The 16,824-nt window shown below is 45.6% G+C and overlaps 2 protein-coding genes across 29 annotated transcripts in view; both read left to right on the top strand.

The window, feature by feature from the left end:
- Positions 1-7,344, top strand: part of R3HDM2 (R3H domain containing 2) — a 189,014-nt gene extending 181,670 nt beyond the window's left edge. For all 28 annotated transcript variants that reach the window (XM_079139132.1, XM_079139120.1, XM_079139112.1 and 25 more), the window contains 5 exons: positions 1,421-1,590; positions 2,096-2,243; positions 3,825-3,922; positions 4,269-4,353; positions 5,471-7,344. In XM_079139132.1, coding sequence (XP_078995258.1) covers positions 1,421-1,590; positions 2,096-2,243; positions 3,825-3,922; positions 4,269-4,353; positions 5,471-5,811 — 842 coding nt within the window. In that variant the 3' untranslated portion in view covers positions 5,812-7,344. The remainder of the gene's footprint in view (positions 1-1,420; positions 1,591-2,095; positions 2,244-3,824; positions 3,923-4,268; positions 4,354-5,470) is intronic.
- Positions 7,345-9,104: 1,760 nt separating this feature from the next.
- On the top strand, positions 9,105-16,572 carry STAC3 (SH3 and cysteine rich domain 3). Its single transcript, XM_079143391.1, has 12 exons — positions 9,105-9,301; positions 9,990-10,056; positions 10,317-10,581; positions 10,813-10,910; positions 11,117-11,189; positions 12,726-12,823; positions 14,645-14,711; positions 14,901-14,947; positions 15,190-15,275; positions 15,469-15,520; positions 15,612-15,749; positions 15,926-16,572. The coding sequence occupies exons 2-12, from the start codon at positions 9,991-9,993 to the stop codon at positions 16,022-16,024; spliced, it is 1,089 nt and encodes a 362-aa protein (XP_078999517.1). The 5' UTR covers positions 9,105-9,301; position 9,990; the 3' UTR covers positions 16,025-16,572.
- The last annotated feature ends 252 nt before the right edge of the window (positions 16,573-16,824 follow it).

The raw sequence follows: 16,824 nt of genomic DNA, 5'->3' as shown, positions 1-16,824 counted from the left end.
GCAATCACACTCACCTCCCAGTATGACTAGTGCCCAGGGCAAGAGGCTGCAACATTTCCGGTCATAGGAAGCAATGTGGTGGTGGCAGTAGTGACAACCATGGAGCACAGAACTAGGAAAACAGCAGCATTGCAACAGATTTTCAAGCTAGTAACTCCTACCTCCTGTTTCTCTACTACCACACACAGGAACTCAGTCTCATCAAAATTTAGCCTTGGAGGTCAAGAGCAAACCCTCTGGCTGAACAATCCCCTGCGGGGATGCAGAAACCCTACCAATCCCTCCCTGGGAGAACTGTCCATTAAACTACTTCTCTCTGACTCCTTACCTTTTTACCACAAAGAAGATTTAAGACAATATTTATCTTCACTGTTCCCTTTCCTTCCTCCATCCTGTGAATTGGTAAGGCTGTCCATGGATAGCAGTGCCAATATTTCAGGGTTGCACCCACTCACCTGAACCTGTCATTGTAGCATTCAGAGTGTCTGACCCTCCCACAGTCCTCCTCTGGTATTGGCCTCATTATCCATTTCAGGAACTTCCTAATGGGTCTTCTTGCCACAGTTTTCCTCCTTTCACTTTCCTGTATTTGGCTACTTGGGTTGGCATTCCAAAGCATCAGTTCTATCCCAACACCTCTAAGGATAAAGTCCAAGCATCTTCAAACCCTGATATTAACTCTTTGTTTAATGTCTGATTCCTGAGCAGACCATTCCTTTCAGGAGGGCAGGACCAAGCTTGTTTGTTGTATACTTATTGCCCAGCCACAGGACTGGCACATTATAAATGTTCAATAAATGTTTGTTTCATAAACGTACCTCAGCTTTTGCTGCTTCCTGCTACATAGTGCCTGTGTCTAGCACCGCAAATCTTTTGTCATTTCCTAAACATGACATACATTTCCATGCCATTTCTTCTGCTTGAAATATTTCCCAACCCATCCCACCCTTGGCCAAGAAGTATTTCTGAAGTCTGGCTTAGTGAAGCTGTATTCATCTTCTCCAGAACAATCAGAACTTCTTAACTTACCTGTACCCCTTACTAGAAAAACTTGTACATGTCTACAGCCCTGTACTATGCCCAGACCTTTGAGCAGTCTGACCTGGGTATTTGGTAATACCCACCTCTGACGGAATAGATTAGATTTTCTACCAAGCATACCAAAGTGCCCCTCACCAGCTGAAGACCAGGAGAGCATAGGTATCTGGGACTCATCTCCCTTACACTCAAACTTCCACTGGTTTGGTGAGAGGGAGTCAAAAGCCAAATCAGAAATGATTTCAGATTCCTGACAGGACACAGTTTGAGTGACCCTGAAGTGAGTTGGGTATATTGCTTACTGGCTTTCCCACTCAAGGCTAACTGGAAGACTGAAATATACTTTGAATTCTCAGCCAGCTGCTTTCTTCTTGCCACTCAGGAGTGTCACCTTCGGGACCAGGGGTGGTGGTCATGCAACTGAATGTCCCTAATGGACCCCAGCCTCCCCCAAACCCATCCATGGTCCCATGGAATCACTGTAAATACTACAGCATGGATCAGCGGGGTCAGAAGCCTGGAGATCTGTACAATCCTGACACTAGCCCCCAGGTGAGTCCTCCAACCCCAGCTTTGTTTTGGCAAGGAGGGGAACAGAATATTCCCAAGGAGCAATCTTTGTTATTGACTGAGCAGCCTCTTTTACACATCTTTCCCTGGATATTTTTGGGGGAAACACAAGAAGTAGAAGAACGCATCCTCCATTAATGAACCCAAAATCTAAGGTGGCAGAAGGAATACACTCTAGAATGCTCAAAGAATATTTTAAATGAAGGGTTGCAGCTCAGTGTTAGAGTGCTCACCTAGCATGAATGAGGCCCTGGTTCTGTTCCTAGCACCACCAAAAAAAAAAAAAAAAGTGTCAATTGTATGTCAAAAGTGGATGTTAATACAGCTAATTAAGGGCTAAGAAGTCAGTGTGAAGGAGCAATCTGACTTTGGCAGAGTTCACAAGAGAAAATTATTTCCTGAGAGAGGTAAATTTAAAGCCACACCATAGGAATATGCAGAGAATAATGTATTATGTTTATGTGATATGTGCTCCTCTCTTCCACAGGCCAACACACAAATGAGCAGCAGCCCTGTCACCTCTCCTACCCAGTCTCCAGCACCCTCTCCTGTCACCAGCCTCAGCAATGTCTGCACAGGACTCAGTCCCCTGCCTGTCCTCACTCAGTTCCCCCGGCCTGGGGGTCCAGCACAGGGTAGGGAGTTAGATTAGAGCTTCCTGCTGTGGAATTTGCCATTCACAGCCCACTTCTAGGTGGGGAGATTAGAGGGAAGCAGCAGTCAGGGAACCCACGTAACTGATTCAATCTGGGAGCTAGCTCTTCTTTTAACATCCCTGTTGAGACCAAGGACACCTACCCCTCTCTCTTACTGCCCTCAGTTAACTTATTTCAGCCCTCCTTTACATACTTGTATTTACCACCAAGTTGGGTGAAAAGAGCTGGGGGGGGGGGGGGTTTATTGGACTTTCTAATGAACTAAAGAGTTTAACCTAACATCAGTACTGAGTCTGAGGTCTGAGAATGGGGGACTGTGTCAAAATAGTATGGTTTTAAAAGAGGGAACACTGGGTTTGGGCTAAAAGATAGGTTTCATTTCCACCACAAACTAGCTTTATGATGTTGAGCAAGTTGCATAAATGCAGAACTAGACTAGACCTTAGTTTTTTGATCTATAAAATGGAATAAACATAAGATGGAAATAGTCTTGTTTGCTTTCTGACTTGACTGTCTCAAGCAATATAAAAATAAGATTAGAAGCCAGGTGCATTGATGCCTGCTTGTAATCCCTGAGGCAGGTGGATCAAAAGTTCAAGGCCAATCTCAGTAAATTAGCAAGGCCCTAAGCAATTTAGCAACACCCTGTCTCAAAATAAAAAGGATTGGGGGCTGTGGCTCAGTGGTTAAAATATCCCAGGGTTCCATCCCCAGTACCAAAAAACAAAAAATGATTAGAATACGGTTTTAAAATTTTAAAGTGCTCTGAAATGTAATATTTTATTAGTGATAGGTAACACTTATGGTGCTTAATATGTACCAGACATTGCTATAAGTGCTTTGTTCTTTTATTCATTTAACTTTCCATCAGTGCCAAAGAGGAGAAAACATCACAACATCACATTTCCAGTAGCAGAGCCAGTATTTTAACCTAGGCACTTTGGCACCAAGCTGTGTTCCCATCCACCACTGTATTACCTCTCACATGCATAAGAAACTTGAACCGTGGGTTCAGGGGTGAAGAGAATCTATATAAGAGATAAAAGACATTCACAAGGGTCTCTAGGTTTCTTCCCTGATCATCTCTGTAGGGCTTCTGTCTATGACAGCACCCCTTTTGGGGCCTCTGTCTCTCTAAGTCATCTACTTCTCGCACCTGGGTGGACAAGGGACACAATGTACAAAATGGAGAAACGTCATCTCTCCCCATCCAATCCTCAGGCAGATGCTGGAGAGATGGATTTCTTTGAGGGCATCATCTGTACTGGGGCAGACAGACTTCACTTAGCTTGCCTTGTCAGGCGCCCAGATTCAATGGTTCAAGGATGCTTAGGGGCTGCCTGGCAGGGGTAGTCTGGGGACAACAGTGGGAGATACAACTGAAAGCCAAGAACTTTAGGAAGAGAGATAGCTCTTAAGTCAGACATTTGGGCCCTCCCATCATTGAAAAGGTAGGAATAGTATACACTATGGCTCTCCAACTCCAGAGCCCCCTAAAGTTTCATAATAAAAACACTATGGAGCTCAAACTCCAGAAAACTATCTACTCTTACTCTTTAGGTGATGGGCGCTACTCCCTGTTGGGCCAGCCATTACAGTACAATCTGTCCATCTGCCCTCCCTTGCTTCACAGTCAGTCGACTTACACGGTACACCAGGTAAGGGTGTCAACCTTAAGGCCATTAGCCTTAGGGCCATCAGAACCATCCCCTTTTCTCATCTGGGCCCCTGTCTGTAAGCCATCTACTCCAACCAGCTGGTTGGACAAACACAAAATGGATAAAGCAGAAGGAACTTTATTCCATTCCTCTACTCATTATTCCCACCCAGCTTCAGTGCCAAGAGGAAGAGGCTCTTTGTTTCTTAGTGACCACTCATTGGCCAATCTGCCTTATGAAGTGGACTCCTCAGGGTTAGGTGCTACTCAGTCTCTCAGGCAGATATTGAAAAAAAAAGGCAGTCAATGTTATTTACTTGGAGTGTGTTATCTTTCAAATGTTGAAGGGACAGAGTGGATTGAAGCATGGAAACCGGGGCAAGAGACAGGCTCTCAAATCTGCCTCCACTGACCTGGGCACAGCAGATGTTGGTAAGTGGCAGAACATTGGTGAGTGACAGAAGGCCATATCCCTAAGAGAAAGTGCTTAGCCCTCCAGCCCTTTGTTATCAGCCCAGGATGAGAGTAGGAAAGCTAGCTTTGAGTGGTGAATGAAAATGGGGCCTTTTGTGATCAAGCAAGCAGAAATTGCAAAAGTGAAGTATCTCAGTCCACCTTACTAAGCCATTCTGGGTCCTGAGGCAGATCACAGTAAAAATTGGAAATAACACAGTCATGGGAGTTGCTGAGCTTCTTATTAGCCAGCTGTCTCCTGGAAGCAGTCCTGACATTAATCCTATACATCTACTTTTGGTAGTGCTAGACCTGATTTTGAAGGAAACTGATAGAATATGGAAAAGTAACTCTGCTCCTACAGGCCTTCCATGCTATGCATAGAAGCTCTCTCAGGATCTTCCTATTTGTAGCAGTTATCTGAACTGGAAGGAAAGGAAGGGAAATTCACTTTCCAAGCATTAAGGAGGAAGAATCTATTTGGGTCAACCTCAGTAGAAAATGAACATGTTTCAGATTACTCTACTAAAGATCACTAGCACAAAAATTTCCTTCATAGGAGTAACACCTTGCTGGGAGTGATGGCACATGCCTGTAATCCCAGTGGCTCAGGATGCTGAGGCAGGAAGATCAGAAGTTCAAAGCCAGCCTTGGCAACTTTAGCAAGGCCCTAAGCAATTTACTGAGACCCTGTCTCTAAATAAAATATTAAAAAGGGCTGGGAATGTGGCTCAGTGGTTAAGCACCCCTGGTTTCAATCCTTGGTACCAAAAAAAAAAAAAGTGACACCTTGTGAGAGAACCCAGGTATTTGTCCTGAGATCATAAGCCTGGGATTCTGATTGCCAGGCCCTTCTTGCCTACATCTCTGGGTTAGGTGAAGAGTATTTTATTTTTTTCCCCTCTTAAGTTTCTTTGATCAGAGTCTTGGGGGAGGGGTATTGGGATGGTTTGGGGAGGGGAGGAAAGGGCTAAGGGGGAAAGCAGGGCTTTTAAGGACATTGTATACAGACTTAGCTGGATATTTCTTTGCCCCGCTGCTGCCAATCCTTCTTGCCCTCCCTCTCACAACAATGTCTTCTCTCCTCCCCTTCCAGTCCTGGGGCGGGTGCTGGAGGTGACAGATCTCCCTGAAGGCATTACTCGTACTGAGGCAGACAAACTCTTCACTCAACTCGCCATGTCCGGCGCCAAGATCCAGTGGCTCAAGGATGTTCAGGGGCTGCCTGGTGGGGGTGGAGGGGACAACAGTGGGACTGCCGAGAATGGCCGCCACTCAGACCTTGCTGCCTTTTACACCATTGTGGCTGTGTTTCCCAGCCCCCTGGCTGCCCAGAATGCCTCCCTTCGCCTGAACAACTCTGTGAGTCGCTTCAAACTTCGAGTGGCCAAAAAGAACTACGACCTGAGGATCCTGGAGCGAGCCAGCTCCCAATAAATGGAGGAGGGGAAGGGACTGTTACAGTAGGGTCTGGGGACAGAGTGGAGGGGACCCAGGTGGAACAGAGGCAGAAAGTAAGGAGACAGATGCTCAACTGGGGCCTAAGACATTAGGGAAGAAGAGGGAAACATCTCACACTGGCACTGGACTCCTTGCCAATCCCCTGCCATGGGTCCCCTCTTTTTCCTTGGTTGGACCCCCTCTGCTTCCCTCTCCTTCCCATCCTCTTCTATCATTTTTTAATCTCTTCTTCCACCATGAAATTTTAATTTCTTATTCTTTTGGTCAGGTAGAATTGGGAGGATTCCATACTCCCCTCTTCTATTTCCTTCTCATCTTATGTTCCCTTTCCTTTTTTGGTCTTTCTGAGTATATTTATATGGACAGAATTAAGAAAAACAAAATTGATTTTCCCATTCTCTCACTTCCCCTATCTTGTTTCCCCAAGCCCCACAGAGTTAAAAATTGGGACTCCCCTCACCCCCAGAACACTTGTATATTGTTTGTTTGAGGTTTGTGCCACAGTAACAGACACAGTATTTAATTGCACATACAGATGTTTGCTGGGTATATTCACTGTAAATTTTATTTAATCTGGTTTTTGTTTGTTTGGGGGATTACTTGGGGGGGTTGATTTTGTTTTTAAATATAAAAAAAAAAAAAAAAAACTGTCACTGGATTGAATCAGTCACTGTTTCTCTGTTGCCACCCTGGTGTGTGTGGGAGGGTGACAGGTAGGCTGAAGACCCTGGGTAGGTACAGCCCCTATGACTGGGGAGGGTGGGTTGTTTTGTTGGGATGGCTTTCCCCAGCACGTGCACATACATCTTCCTGACACTAAAGGTTGAGTCTTGTTGGTACCTTGGTTTTGGGCTCTTGCAACTCTGCTACAAATTGTGGTTCATCAAGCATGTCACTTCTCTACTGTGGATCTCTTTGTCCCCAGAGTTTATTTCCAGCCTGTTAATTCTCATTTAGGGAACTTGCAACTGATTTGGGGAGGGATGAATGAAGTCCAGAACTATCTATCTAATCTTCTGAAAATCTTCAGGGGATGGAGAACCTGGACCTTTAGTCCTAAAGCCCAGAGAATCGGGTTCTACTTGGCAGAACTAGATGTTTCTTACAATAAAAACTACATCAACTGAACTTACAGTAAGTGCCAACATGTGTTCAACAGTCTCTGTCCTGTGCAGCTGAATAAAAATGAAGAGCAGAAGTCACCTGCCTGCAAAACAGAACTTCTCTATCTGGTGACCCTCTGGACTATCCCTGTTCTGCAGCCCTTCAGAGGAGAACCATTAAAGAACCTGTAGACTACCAGGTGTGGTGGTACATGTTGTAATCCCAGCAGCTCAGGAAGCTGAGGCAGTAGGATTGCAAATTAAAGGCCAGCCTCAACAATTTAATGAGACCCTAAGCAACTTAGCAAGACCCTGTCTCAAAATAAAAAATAAAAAAGGTGATGTGGCTCAGTGGTTAAGTGCCTCTGGGTTCACTCCCCTATAATCCCCCCCTCAAAAAAAAGAACCTATAGATTCATCCAGAACTCCCTTTTCAATTTCATCCACCTCTTAGAAAGCAAAGAGCAGTGGGCAGAAATGGTGAAGTACATTGCTTTGGAAACCTTCTAGACCTGGGTAGCTCTATCTCTAACCAAGCTCCTCCAAGAGCTTGTCTAATCCAACCTCCATTGTGGTTCTTTGTCTCTCTCAGATACGAGGGATAATGCAGCACTACATTACCACCTCTCCCTTACCCTCTAACATAGCCTCTTTCAGCCATGTCACAGCCCAATTAGCTGTATCCTAGTGAGATAAAATTGCCAACCATATCCTTGTCCTTTCACTTTCTATATTGGGACATCAGAGGTAAGACACAGAATCAGGGAATAAAAAAGAGCTATAGTTCTGCAAGGTGCAGTGGTGCTTACCTGTAATCCCATCAACTCAGGAGTCAGGCAGGAGTACTGAAAGTTTTGAGCCCAGCGTGGGCTCAGGGAGACCCTGTCTCAAAAAGTAATAAGGGCTGGGGGTATAATTCGGGTACAGGGCCCCTGGGTTCAATCCCCAGTACCACACACATAAAGTTATAAATTTAATGGGGAAGGGAACATTACTTAGAGATGATTAAAAACTCCCTGTAGGAGGTAGTCATAAATTTGTCAAGGGTCTGTCTATATCCTCGCTCCCCAGACACCCTCAAATAAAAGTCCCAACCCTTTGTTTTTGAAGTTTTTGGTTTGGTTTGGTTTGATACTGGGGATTATTTAACCCAGAAGCATTTACTACTGAGCTACATCCACAACCCTTTCTTAAATTTGAGGCAGAGTCTCACTTAAGTTGCTTAGGGCCTTGCTAAGTTGCTGAGAGGCTACCCTGGAACTTGGAATCCTAGTGCCTCACCCTTCTGAGTCCCTAGAATTATAGGTATACGTATGCCCAAGTGCCACCATACCGGCTCCAGCCCTTTTTTTAGGAACTCTTTTGTCCTTCACTTTGAGGACAAGATTTTAGACTTCTTTCTTTTAGAGAAAGAAGTCTCTGGGAGCAGTGGAAAGGAACAAAAGCAGTGCTATGTATTCTTCATTCCCTTACAAGACAGTATGTTCCCCTGACCACCACAGATGAGAAATCAATCTCATGTGGCTGATAAGAGGGCTCCAAGAATCCAAATTATCCTTTCCTCATCAGTTCCCAACTCTTTCCTAAGACTAAAGGCTTGAAGCTAGGTCAGTGTTTGAGGGTATACAAACACATAGCCACAGGAAGACAGTGGCTGAGATATGTCTAGTTACTAAAGTAGCCTAGGGTGGGTAGAATTGGGAAGGTTTCGGGACCTTCATAAAATTGGTTTATAATTCATCTTGACTTCATCTTCAGACATCTAAAATCCCCCTCAAATAAGGCTGGACATGGTGATGCCATGTAACTTGGAAGGCTGAGGCAGGTGGACTTACAGCTTGAGACCAACCTGGACAACTTAGTGAAACCCTATCAAAATAAAAATTAAAAAGGATTGGGGATGTAGCTCAGTGGTAAAATGCCACTGGTTCAATCTCCAGTGCCTCTCCCACACACACACAACAAATATAATCCCCTCAAGTTATGTGGCATGAAGACAAACTGCCCCTTCCTGACTAGTAGGTACTGACCTGCTCACAATAAGAATCAGGGAAGGACAACCCTGGGGGATGGGAGGAGTTAGGGTCCAGCCCTGCCCCAGACCTCCTCCCGTGTCCAATTTCTCCATGTCAGCTGTGCTGCTCAGCTGTCCATTTTCCTTCAGCCCTGTCATTTCACACTGACACCAAGACAAGAGGCTAGCGGCCTACAAATACCGTCTGGGTAGCTGGTGTGAGTACAGAGGGTATTGGGGGGCTTGGCCCCCAAGAAAGAGGACCAGTCCTCCCTTCACACCACCATCAAGGTCCCAGGGGCTCGTTCTTCCCTCCGGAGACTGTGAACTGGTTTAGGGAATTCCAAACGTAAGTTTCCTCTTCATCCTCTTTCCATTTCTAGGACTGCTCACCCCAATCCATAGTCTATTCAGCTTCTTCATTTCTCTCCTTGTCTATGAGTAGTTGGGTTTTAGAAGGGAAATTGTTACTTTACTCCAGGATGAGCTAGGATGAAGGTGGGGGTTGGGGTGGGGTCCAGGGAACAAAGTAAGGGAAGGAAAGGCTCATATTACTCTGAAAACCCAAAATAGCTGAGGCCTGAGGCAGGCTGGGACAGAACTAGGCATGGGCCCCAGGGTTCAGGAAAGAAGGGAAGGAAATGTCTCAGTCCATCCCTCCATGTGTGCACTCCAGGATGCAAAGTTAAACTTGAAGAGGGGATGTGAGAAGGTGTGTCACATTTCTATTGCCCATGAGTAACTGTAGGAAAATGACTGAACCCAGACAGCCTTGATATTGTGTTGGGGCTGTAAACTCTGGGGCTGCCCCTAGAAGGGTGGGTATCAGTGTGAGAAACTTCAGCCTATTGATTGGTCTTTTTTCTAGATCTTCATGGACTGTTTCTGTTCATAAACCCTACTAAAAGATCTCTGTCTAATCAAATTTCTCCCAAAGCTTCCCCTTCAAGGACCACCCTACTTCAAGGGACAGGAATAAGGGAGGGAAGAATGGCATTTAGGGCTTAGACTTCATAGTGGGGTCCAACCTCTTTCAGGATGACAGAAAAGGAGGTGCTGGAGTCCCCTAAGCCCTCCTTCCCAGCAGAGATTCCGCAAAGTGGGGTGAGTCTGGGCCTCTCACCACTGGGTGTGGGTGGTTGGGAAGCCATTACAGCTTCTGAAGGAAAGTGCCTGAAATGATCCCACTTGTGTGTGACTCATTTATTGTTAGAATGCTATTCAGCACCTGAACCCCAAACCCCTAATCCTGGAGCACACTGCTTGTCCCAAGCTAGGAAAATGTCCAGTTAGCTTTAGCTCCAGCTATCCTAGGACGAGTGAAAGTCCTTTTAACACTGGATTTCCTTCACTCCCTCCCTCAGTTACAGCGGCTGAAGCAGTTATTCAGGAAGGGGTCTCCAGGGACAAAGGAGATGGAGCTTCCCCCAGAGCCCCAGGCCAATGGGGAGGCAGTGGGAGCTGGGGGTGGGCCCATCTACTACATCTATGAGGAAGAGGAGGAGGAAGAAGAAGAGGAGGAGCCACCCCCAGAACCTCCTAAGCTTATCAATGACAAGCCCCACAAATTCAAAGATCACTTCTTCAAGAAGCCAAAGTTCTGTGATGTCTGTGCCCGGATGATTGTGCGTGAGTCATGGAGGGAAGTGGAGAGAGTGTGATGTCAAAGGCAGTTGGTGGGGAGAGGTTCTAGGAGAGAAATATTTATAATGGATAAATGGGCTGTGGCAAGATTCAGTTTATGAAAATATGATTAGAGATTGAGGGTCCCAGAAGAGGGAAGCACGGAGCTAGAGTAGACTCGGGGTACAAAGGGAAAGGGCAAACTGGATCCTTACCCAATGTTCTCCCCTTCCCAAGTCAATAACAAATTTGGGCTCCGTTGTAAGAACTGCAAAACCAACATCCATGAACATTGTCAGTCCTATGTGGAAATGCAGAGATGCTTCGGCAAAATTGTGAGTAGGCTCTGGGGAATGAATGAGTAGAAGGGAGGGCACGTGTTTCCAGTTACCCCCTTATTGGTCCCTCAAGACATCCCATACATCTTCCTGCTTTCTCAGCCCATCTCTTTCATTCTGAAAAGGGGTAAGCACTCATGGGAGAAATGGGGTGCTGGGCCCCACCTTACTACCTCTAATGTTCCCCCCATCCTATCCTACAGCCACCTGGTTTCCGTCGGGCCTATAGCTCCCCACTCTACAGCAACCAGCAATATGCTTGTGTCCAAGATCTCTGTAAGTGTCCCATATGGAACCTGAGGGAGTGGGCAAACCCCAGAGATGGTTTCACACCACTTTTAGCTTTGGAAGCCATTTTCTGAAACAGAAACATTCTATTTCTCATAGTTTTCCCCTAATATTTTTAGAGTCATTTTGGATGCAGTCAACATTCCTGTTTTAGCCAGGCATAATGGCACACACATCTATAATACCAGCTACTTAGGAAGCTGAAGCAGGAGGGTAGTGTGAGCAATTTAGTGAGACCCTGTCTCAAAAAAAAAAAAAAAAAAAGAGACTAGAATGATGCTCAATTGTCACTGGGTTGAATCCCCAGCTCTACTTAGAGAGAGAGAGAGAGAGAGAGAGAGAGAGAGAGAGAGAGAACCTGTTTGTAAACTAAGAAAAGCAAGATTTAGCTAGAACTACATGTAGCTCCAGAGGTGGAGTCAAGACTGAGACCTTAATCTGCAAACTTCAGAATCTATGTTTCTCACATGCAAAACCATTTCTGAGCAAGAACAAAGATTTAGACTGTCCTTATCTTTTTTTTTAAAATATTTTGTTGTAGTTGTAGGTGGACACAATACCTTTATTTTATTTTTATGTGGTACTGAGGATCAAACCCAGGGCCTCATGCATATCAGGCAAGTGCTCTACCACTGAGCCACAACCCCAGCCTTGTCCTCATATTTGTTATAGTATTATGCCAGACTCAGGGCCAGACCCAAAAGTCTGGACAACCTGGAAAGTTCCTAATTTGACAATCCTTAAAAATTTATTCATTGACAATTTGCTCAACGTCTATTTGGAGGAGAAGCCAAACAGTGTGAGAAGCATGAGTGAAAAAGAGCCCACTGGTTGTAACACAGTTTCCACATGCTGCTCAGCTGAGCAGAAGCCAGCAGTTAAGAGACCATTCTCCTTAGGAGCAGTGATTCCAAGCCTGCCTCAACTCCCAAAAAATGTACAAAATTGTCTTTCCAATATCATATAATGTTCTGCCTGGAAGGAGTTCTGATAAATATTTTTTTCTCCATTACATTACTTTTCCAGTTTTTTTTTTTTTTTTTTTTTTTTTGAGGGGAGTATTAGGGATTGAACCCAGGAGTGCTTTACCACTGAGCCACATCCCCAGTCTTTTTCATTTTTTATTTTGAGACTGAATCTGGATAAATAGCTTAGGGCCTTGCTAGGTTGCTGAGGCTGGCTTCAAACTTGCAATCCTCCTGCTTCAGCCTCCCAAGTCACTGGGTGTGCGCCACCATGCCTGGCTCCAGTGACGTTTTTTAAAGCCCTTTGATATTATGCAGCTGACCCTTCTCTAACCCTTCCCACTCCTTTCTCTCTCTCTCTCTCTCTCTCTCTCTCTCTCTCTCTCTCTCTCTCTCTCTCTCTCTCTCTCCCACACACACACACACACACACACACACACACATTTACCATGGATTCCTGTCTACCCAATCCCGCTTCTCTCTTCTTTAGGAGGTCTGTTTCCTCCAGGCCTTTCTCTGCCTCTCCTGTAATGTCTTCTTTCACTTCCCATTTCATTAGCTGCTGCCAATCGCAATGATCCTGTGTTTGAAACTCTGCGCACTGGGGTGATCATGGCAAACAAGGAACGGAAGAAGGGACAGGCAGATAAAAAAAATGTGAGCATCACACATCCCTACTTGGTCTTTACCAGGAACTCCATGGGGCAGGTCATTTTCCCCTTTGGAAAGCTGACAGGAGCTAACCTCCTTTCCCCCTCAAATGTCACAATTCCTAACAGACAGATTTTTGCATACAAATATAGAGGACTTTATAGACCTGCTGTAGATCACCATGGGCCTTGGTTACGAACTATTGTCAAGGGGTGTATTTTCTCAACTCCCTTTTGAAATTGTCAGATTAACTACCACAGAAGGCTAGGCCCCAGGTCCTTGGCATTGCTGGATGACAGAGGCATGAGTTGTGCTTTTGGATTTGGGGAAAAGAATTTGTCATACCAAGTAATCAAAATTCTAGAACCATGCAAGGAGGATCTGTGAAGATTATTCAGTCAGACCCATTCATCTAACAGACAATGAAACTGAAGCACAAAGCTATTGGCTAAGAGCAGCCTCATTTCCTTTTATAATAGAGTTTTGCTAGATTATAATATCATAGAGTTGTGTTTGGTTCTGCAAGGAATTTATATCTTTCTGGACAACAAGAATGTATTAATATGGATGATAGTTACAGTTGGATCAATTCCTCAAATTGATTGAATGGCAGTACCAAGGAGTCCAGGTCCTTTAGGAGTGTTCAACTAAAGGGAGATTTCTGAGGCCTTACAATATGATTTGGCCCATGGTCCTCACTGATGACCTTTTTCTCTCACTGATAAAAATGAAGATAATGGTATGTTCATTAAGTTGTGTAAAAGCTAGGAGGGAAAACTTATATAATGAATAATACATTTTAAATTGTTACAGACTAAAAGAAAGAGCTAAAACTTATAATTTGAAATTTCTTAAAAATGTACTTATCTGTTTGAGAATCAAGAAAAGTCAACTGTAAAGAAGCAGCGATCTGGCTTTGGAGTAGTTGATAAGGAGGTTGGGCACAGATTAAGAATTTCAGTGGTGTAAACTAGGACTTCCAACACCCTAGCAATGTGACTTGCTTCCAGAAAGGGTACCATACTCTTAGGTTCTGTTCTCTTAAAGGAATTATGAAAACTGCTTCCCATTTTTCCCTCTCTCTCTCCCTCTCTCTCTCTTTTTTTTTTTTTTTTTTTTTTTTTTTTTGTATTAGGGATTGAACCCAGGGGTTTGCCACCACTGAGATCCATCCCCAATCCTTTTTATTTTTTTAATTTGGAGACAGGGTCTCACTGAGTTGCTTAGGGCCTCACTAAGTTTCTGAAACTAGCTTTGAACCTGTGATCCTCCCGCCTTACTCTCCCAAGTCACTGGGACTACAAGCCTGTGCCACTGCACCAGCCCATTTTTCTCTTACACACTGAAATACTTTTAAAGGTCAGACAGTACAATGAAGGACCTGGAATCATGGTGATGGTTTGAAGGGACTAAAAATTAGAGAAGAAAAACCAGAAAGGACATGTCAACGGTCCTCAGCTATTTAAGGAGGCCATATTTGTTTCACATTTATAGTTCCACAGGGCAAATGAAGACCAATAACTAAAGATTACAGGGAGACTAACATAGGTTTAATACAGGGAATTACCCCAAAATTGCACTGGGTTACTTTGTATGGTAGTAAACACCATGTCATTAGCTACATTCAAGCACAATGTGGGTGACCTACCTACCAACTGTTTCAGAGGAAATCTCTGCATGAAACAGATGGTTAGACTAGATGTTTCCTCTTTCCCCTCCAACCCTAAGATTCTATAATTCTATAGTTCTCTGACCTGACTGGAGAGCCAGGGTAAGCATGGGATGGTTCCCAAGGTAACATTTCCCTAATTCTGGGACCTCCTCCAGCCTCTAGCAGCCATGATGGAGGAGGAGCCAGAGTCCACCAGGCCAGAGGAAGGCAAACCCCAGGATGGTGAGTGTCAACCACCTCTATCCACAGAGATGGGGTAGGTTTAGGGGTTCAATTGTGTGTGGCACAGGGAATGGAGAGACAAGGGTTGGGTCAGGTTTAAAAATAAAGAGGTGGCCTTCAACACAAGGGAAAGAGAATGAAGCCTGCCTTGCAGGAGGCAACAACATTAGTTGGTGTTTCCCATCTCAGGTAACCCTGAAGGGAACAAGAAAGCTGAGAAGACACCTGATGACAAAGTGAGAATCCTTTCTCCCTGCAAGGATCCCAGTCCTCTCCCCAACCCAGGTCTGACACCATGTATGGCCTCAGCAGAAGTTCCCATCACCCTTTTTCTCACTTTGCCACATACAGACCACACACACACACACACAAACACACACAGCTCAAGACCTAGGAGTTGGAATGCAGTGTGTCTGAAGAATGTTCCCCAATGTGGGGTACAGGAGCCCTGAAACTCATTACCCCCTTTCACCCCCAGCACAAGCAGCCTGGCTTCCAGCAGTCTCATTACTTTGTGGCTCTCTATCGGTTCAAAGCCTTGGAGAAGGACGATCTGGATTTTCCGTGAGAGGCCTTCAGAGGAGAGGGTGGGGAGTACTGGGGAATGAAGAAGGGAGAACTTGACTCCCTGTGGGAAAAGAAAAAGGGGAACCTCAGGCTTGGATTCTATTTGGGCAGTGCCTGGGGCACACCCAGGGAGTGGTATATGATGGAGGCCACTAAATCTTAAAGGTCCCTTCCTTTCTTCCTCTCCCAGGCCAGGAGAGAAGATCACAGTCATTGATGACTCCAATGAGGAGTGGTGGCGAGTAAGAGAAAAACGGCAGGGGCTAGGGCTGGGGTATGGGTTGAGTATAAAACCTGAAGTGAGAGACTGAATTTCCCTATTGTTTTCCTTAGGGGAAAATCGGGGAGAAGGTTGGATTTTTCCCTCCAAACTTCATCATTCGAGTCCGGGCTGGAGAACGCGTGCACCGCGTAACGAGATCTTTCGTGGGGAACCGCGAGATTGGACAGATCACTCTCAAGAAGGACCAGGTAGCTCTGGTACCCTAACCCAAAACCAGGCCTGAAGTCTCAGTCGACTACACTCCTTGAAGTTATTAACCCATTATGACACTAGGACGAGCTTCTGTAACCCCAGGATCTCCTGCTCTCATCTTCTGCCTTTTCCCTCCATTCCTTTCTTAGTCTCTAATACTTTAATTTTCTAGATCGTGGTGCAGAAAGGAGACGAAGCCGGCGGCTATGTCAAGGTCTACACCGGTCGCAAGGTGGGGCTGTTTCCCACCGACTTCCTGGAGGAGATTTAGGCGTGCGGACGCCTGCAGTCGGGAAGCACCCATCCCCACTCTGGGCGGGCCCAGTGGAGGTGGGGGAGGAAAGGGACAAGAGCAACTGTGCTGGGGCGCCGGGTTTGGGAAGGCCCTCCAGAAAGTGCCCGGGGCTTCTGGGAAGGGACTGGTTCCCGCCTCCCTCCCCATCCCTGGCCTAGGGCCTCAGATACCCGGTGCCCAGAGCAGCCCGCATCCGCAACTTCTCGGTCCATCCTGCGAGAGAATGCATTTCCGCTAAAGAGGCGCGGAGGGGTACCGCGGGGACGAACTTATTTGAATGTTATGAATTTTTTTTTGACCAGCCAAGCGCGGTAGTGTGCGCCTGTAATCCCAACGAATCGCGAGGCTGAGGCAGAAGGATCCCAAATTCGAGGGGAGCCTCGACAATTTAGTGAGATCCTGTCTCAAAAAACAAACAACAACAATAATGATGATGATGATGAAACTGGGGGTGTAGCTCGGTGGGAAAGTGCTCCTGGGCTTAATCCACAGTACCAAATAAATAAAGTTTGGACAAAAGTTAGAAAAGTTTGTTCTTTGGGGACGAGAAGAAAGCCTGCAAAGGGGTGCAGAATCCTTCCCAGCTGTCCCCAGTCTCTCCCATCGGGTATCAGACTTATCTGGGTTGATATTGATGGCAGGCAGGGAGACAGGAGAATTCGTCAGGAGAGGCCTCTTTTGGCAGTGAAGAAAAGGGAGCCGGACTAGAGTCACCATTCTAGCGCCCCCACTGCTAGAAGCAGGATTGCGTGCCAAGATAGGTCCCCTAGCTCTTG

This window comes from Sciurus vulgaris (assembly GCF_902686455.1).
Source record: "Sciurus vulgaris genome assembly, chromosome: 5".
In the NCBI taxonomy this organism is placed as follows: Eukaryota; Metazoa; Chordata; class Mammalia; order Rodentia; family Sciuridae; genus Sciurus; species Sciurus vulgaris.
Note: the sequence above shows the minus strand (reverse complement) of the source record. Positions and strands in the feature narration are given on the sequence as shown.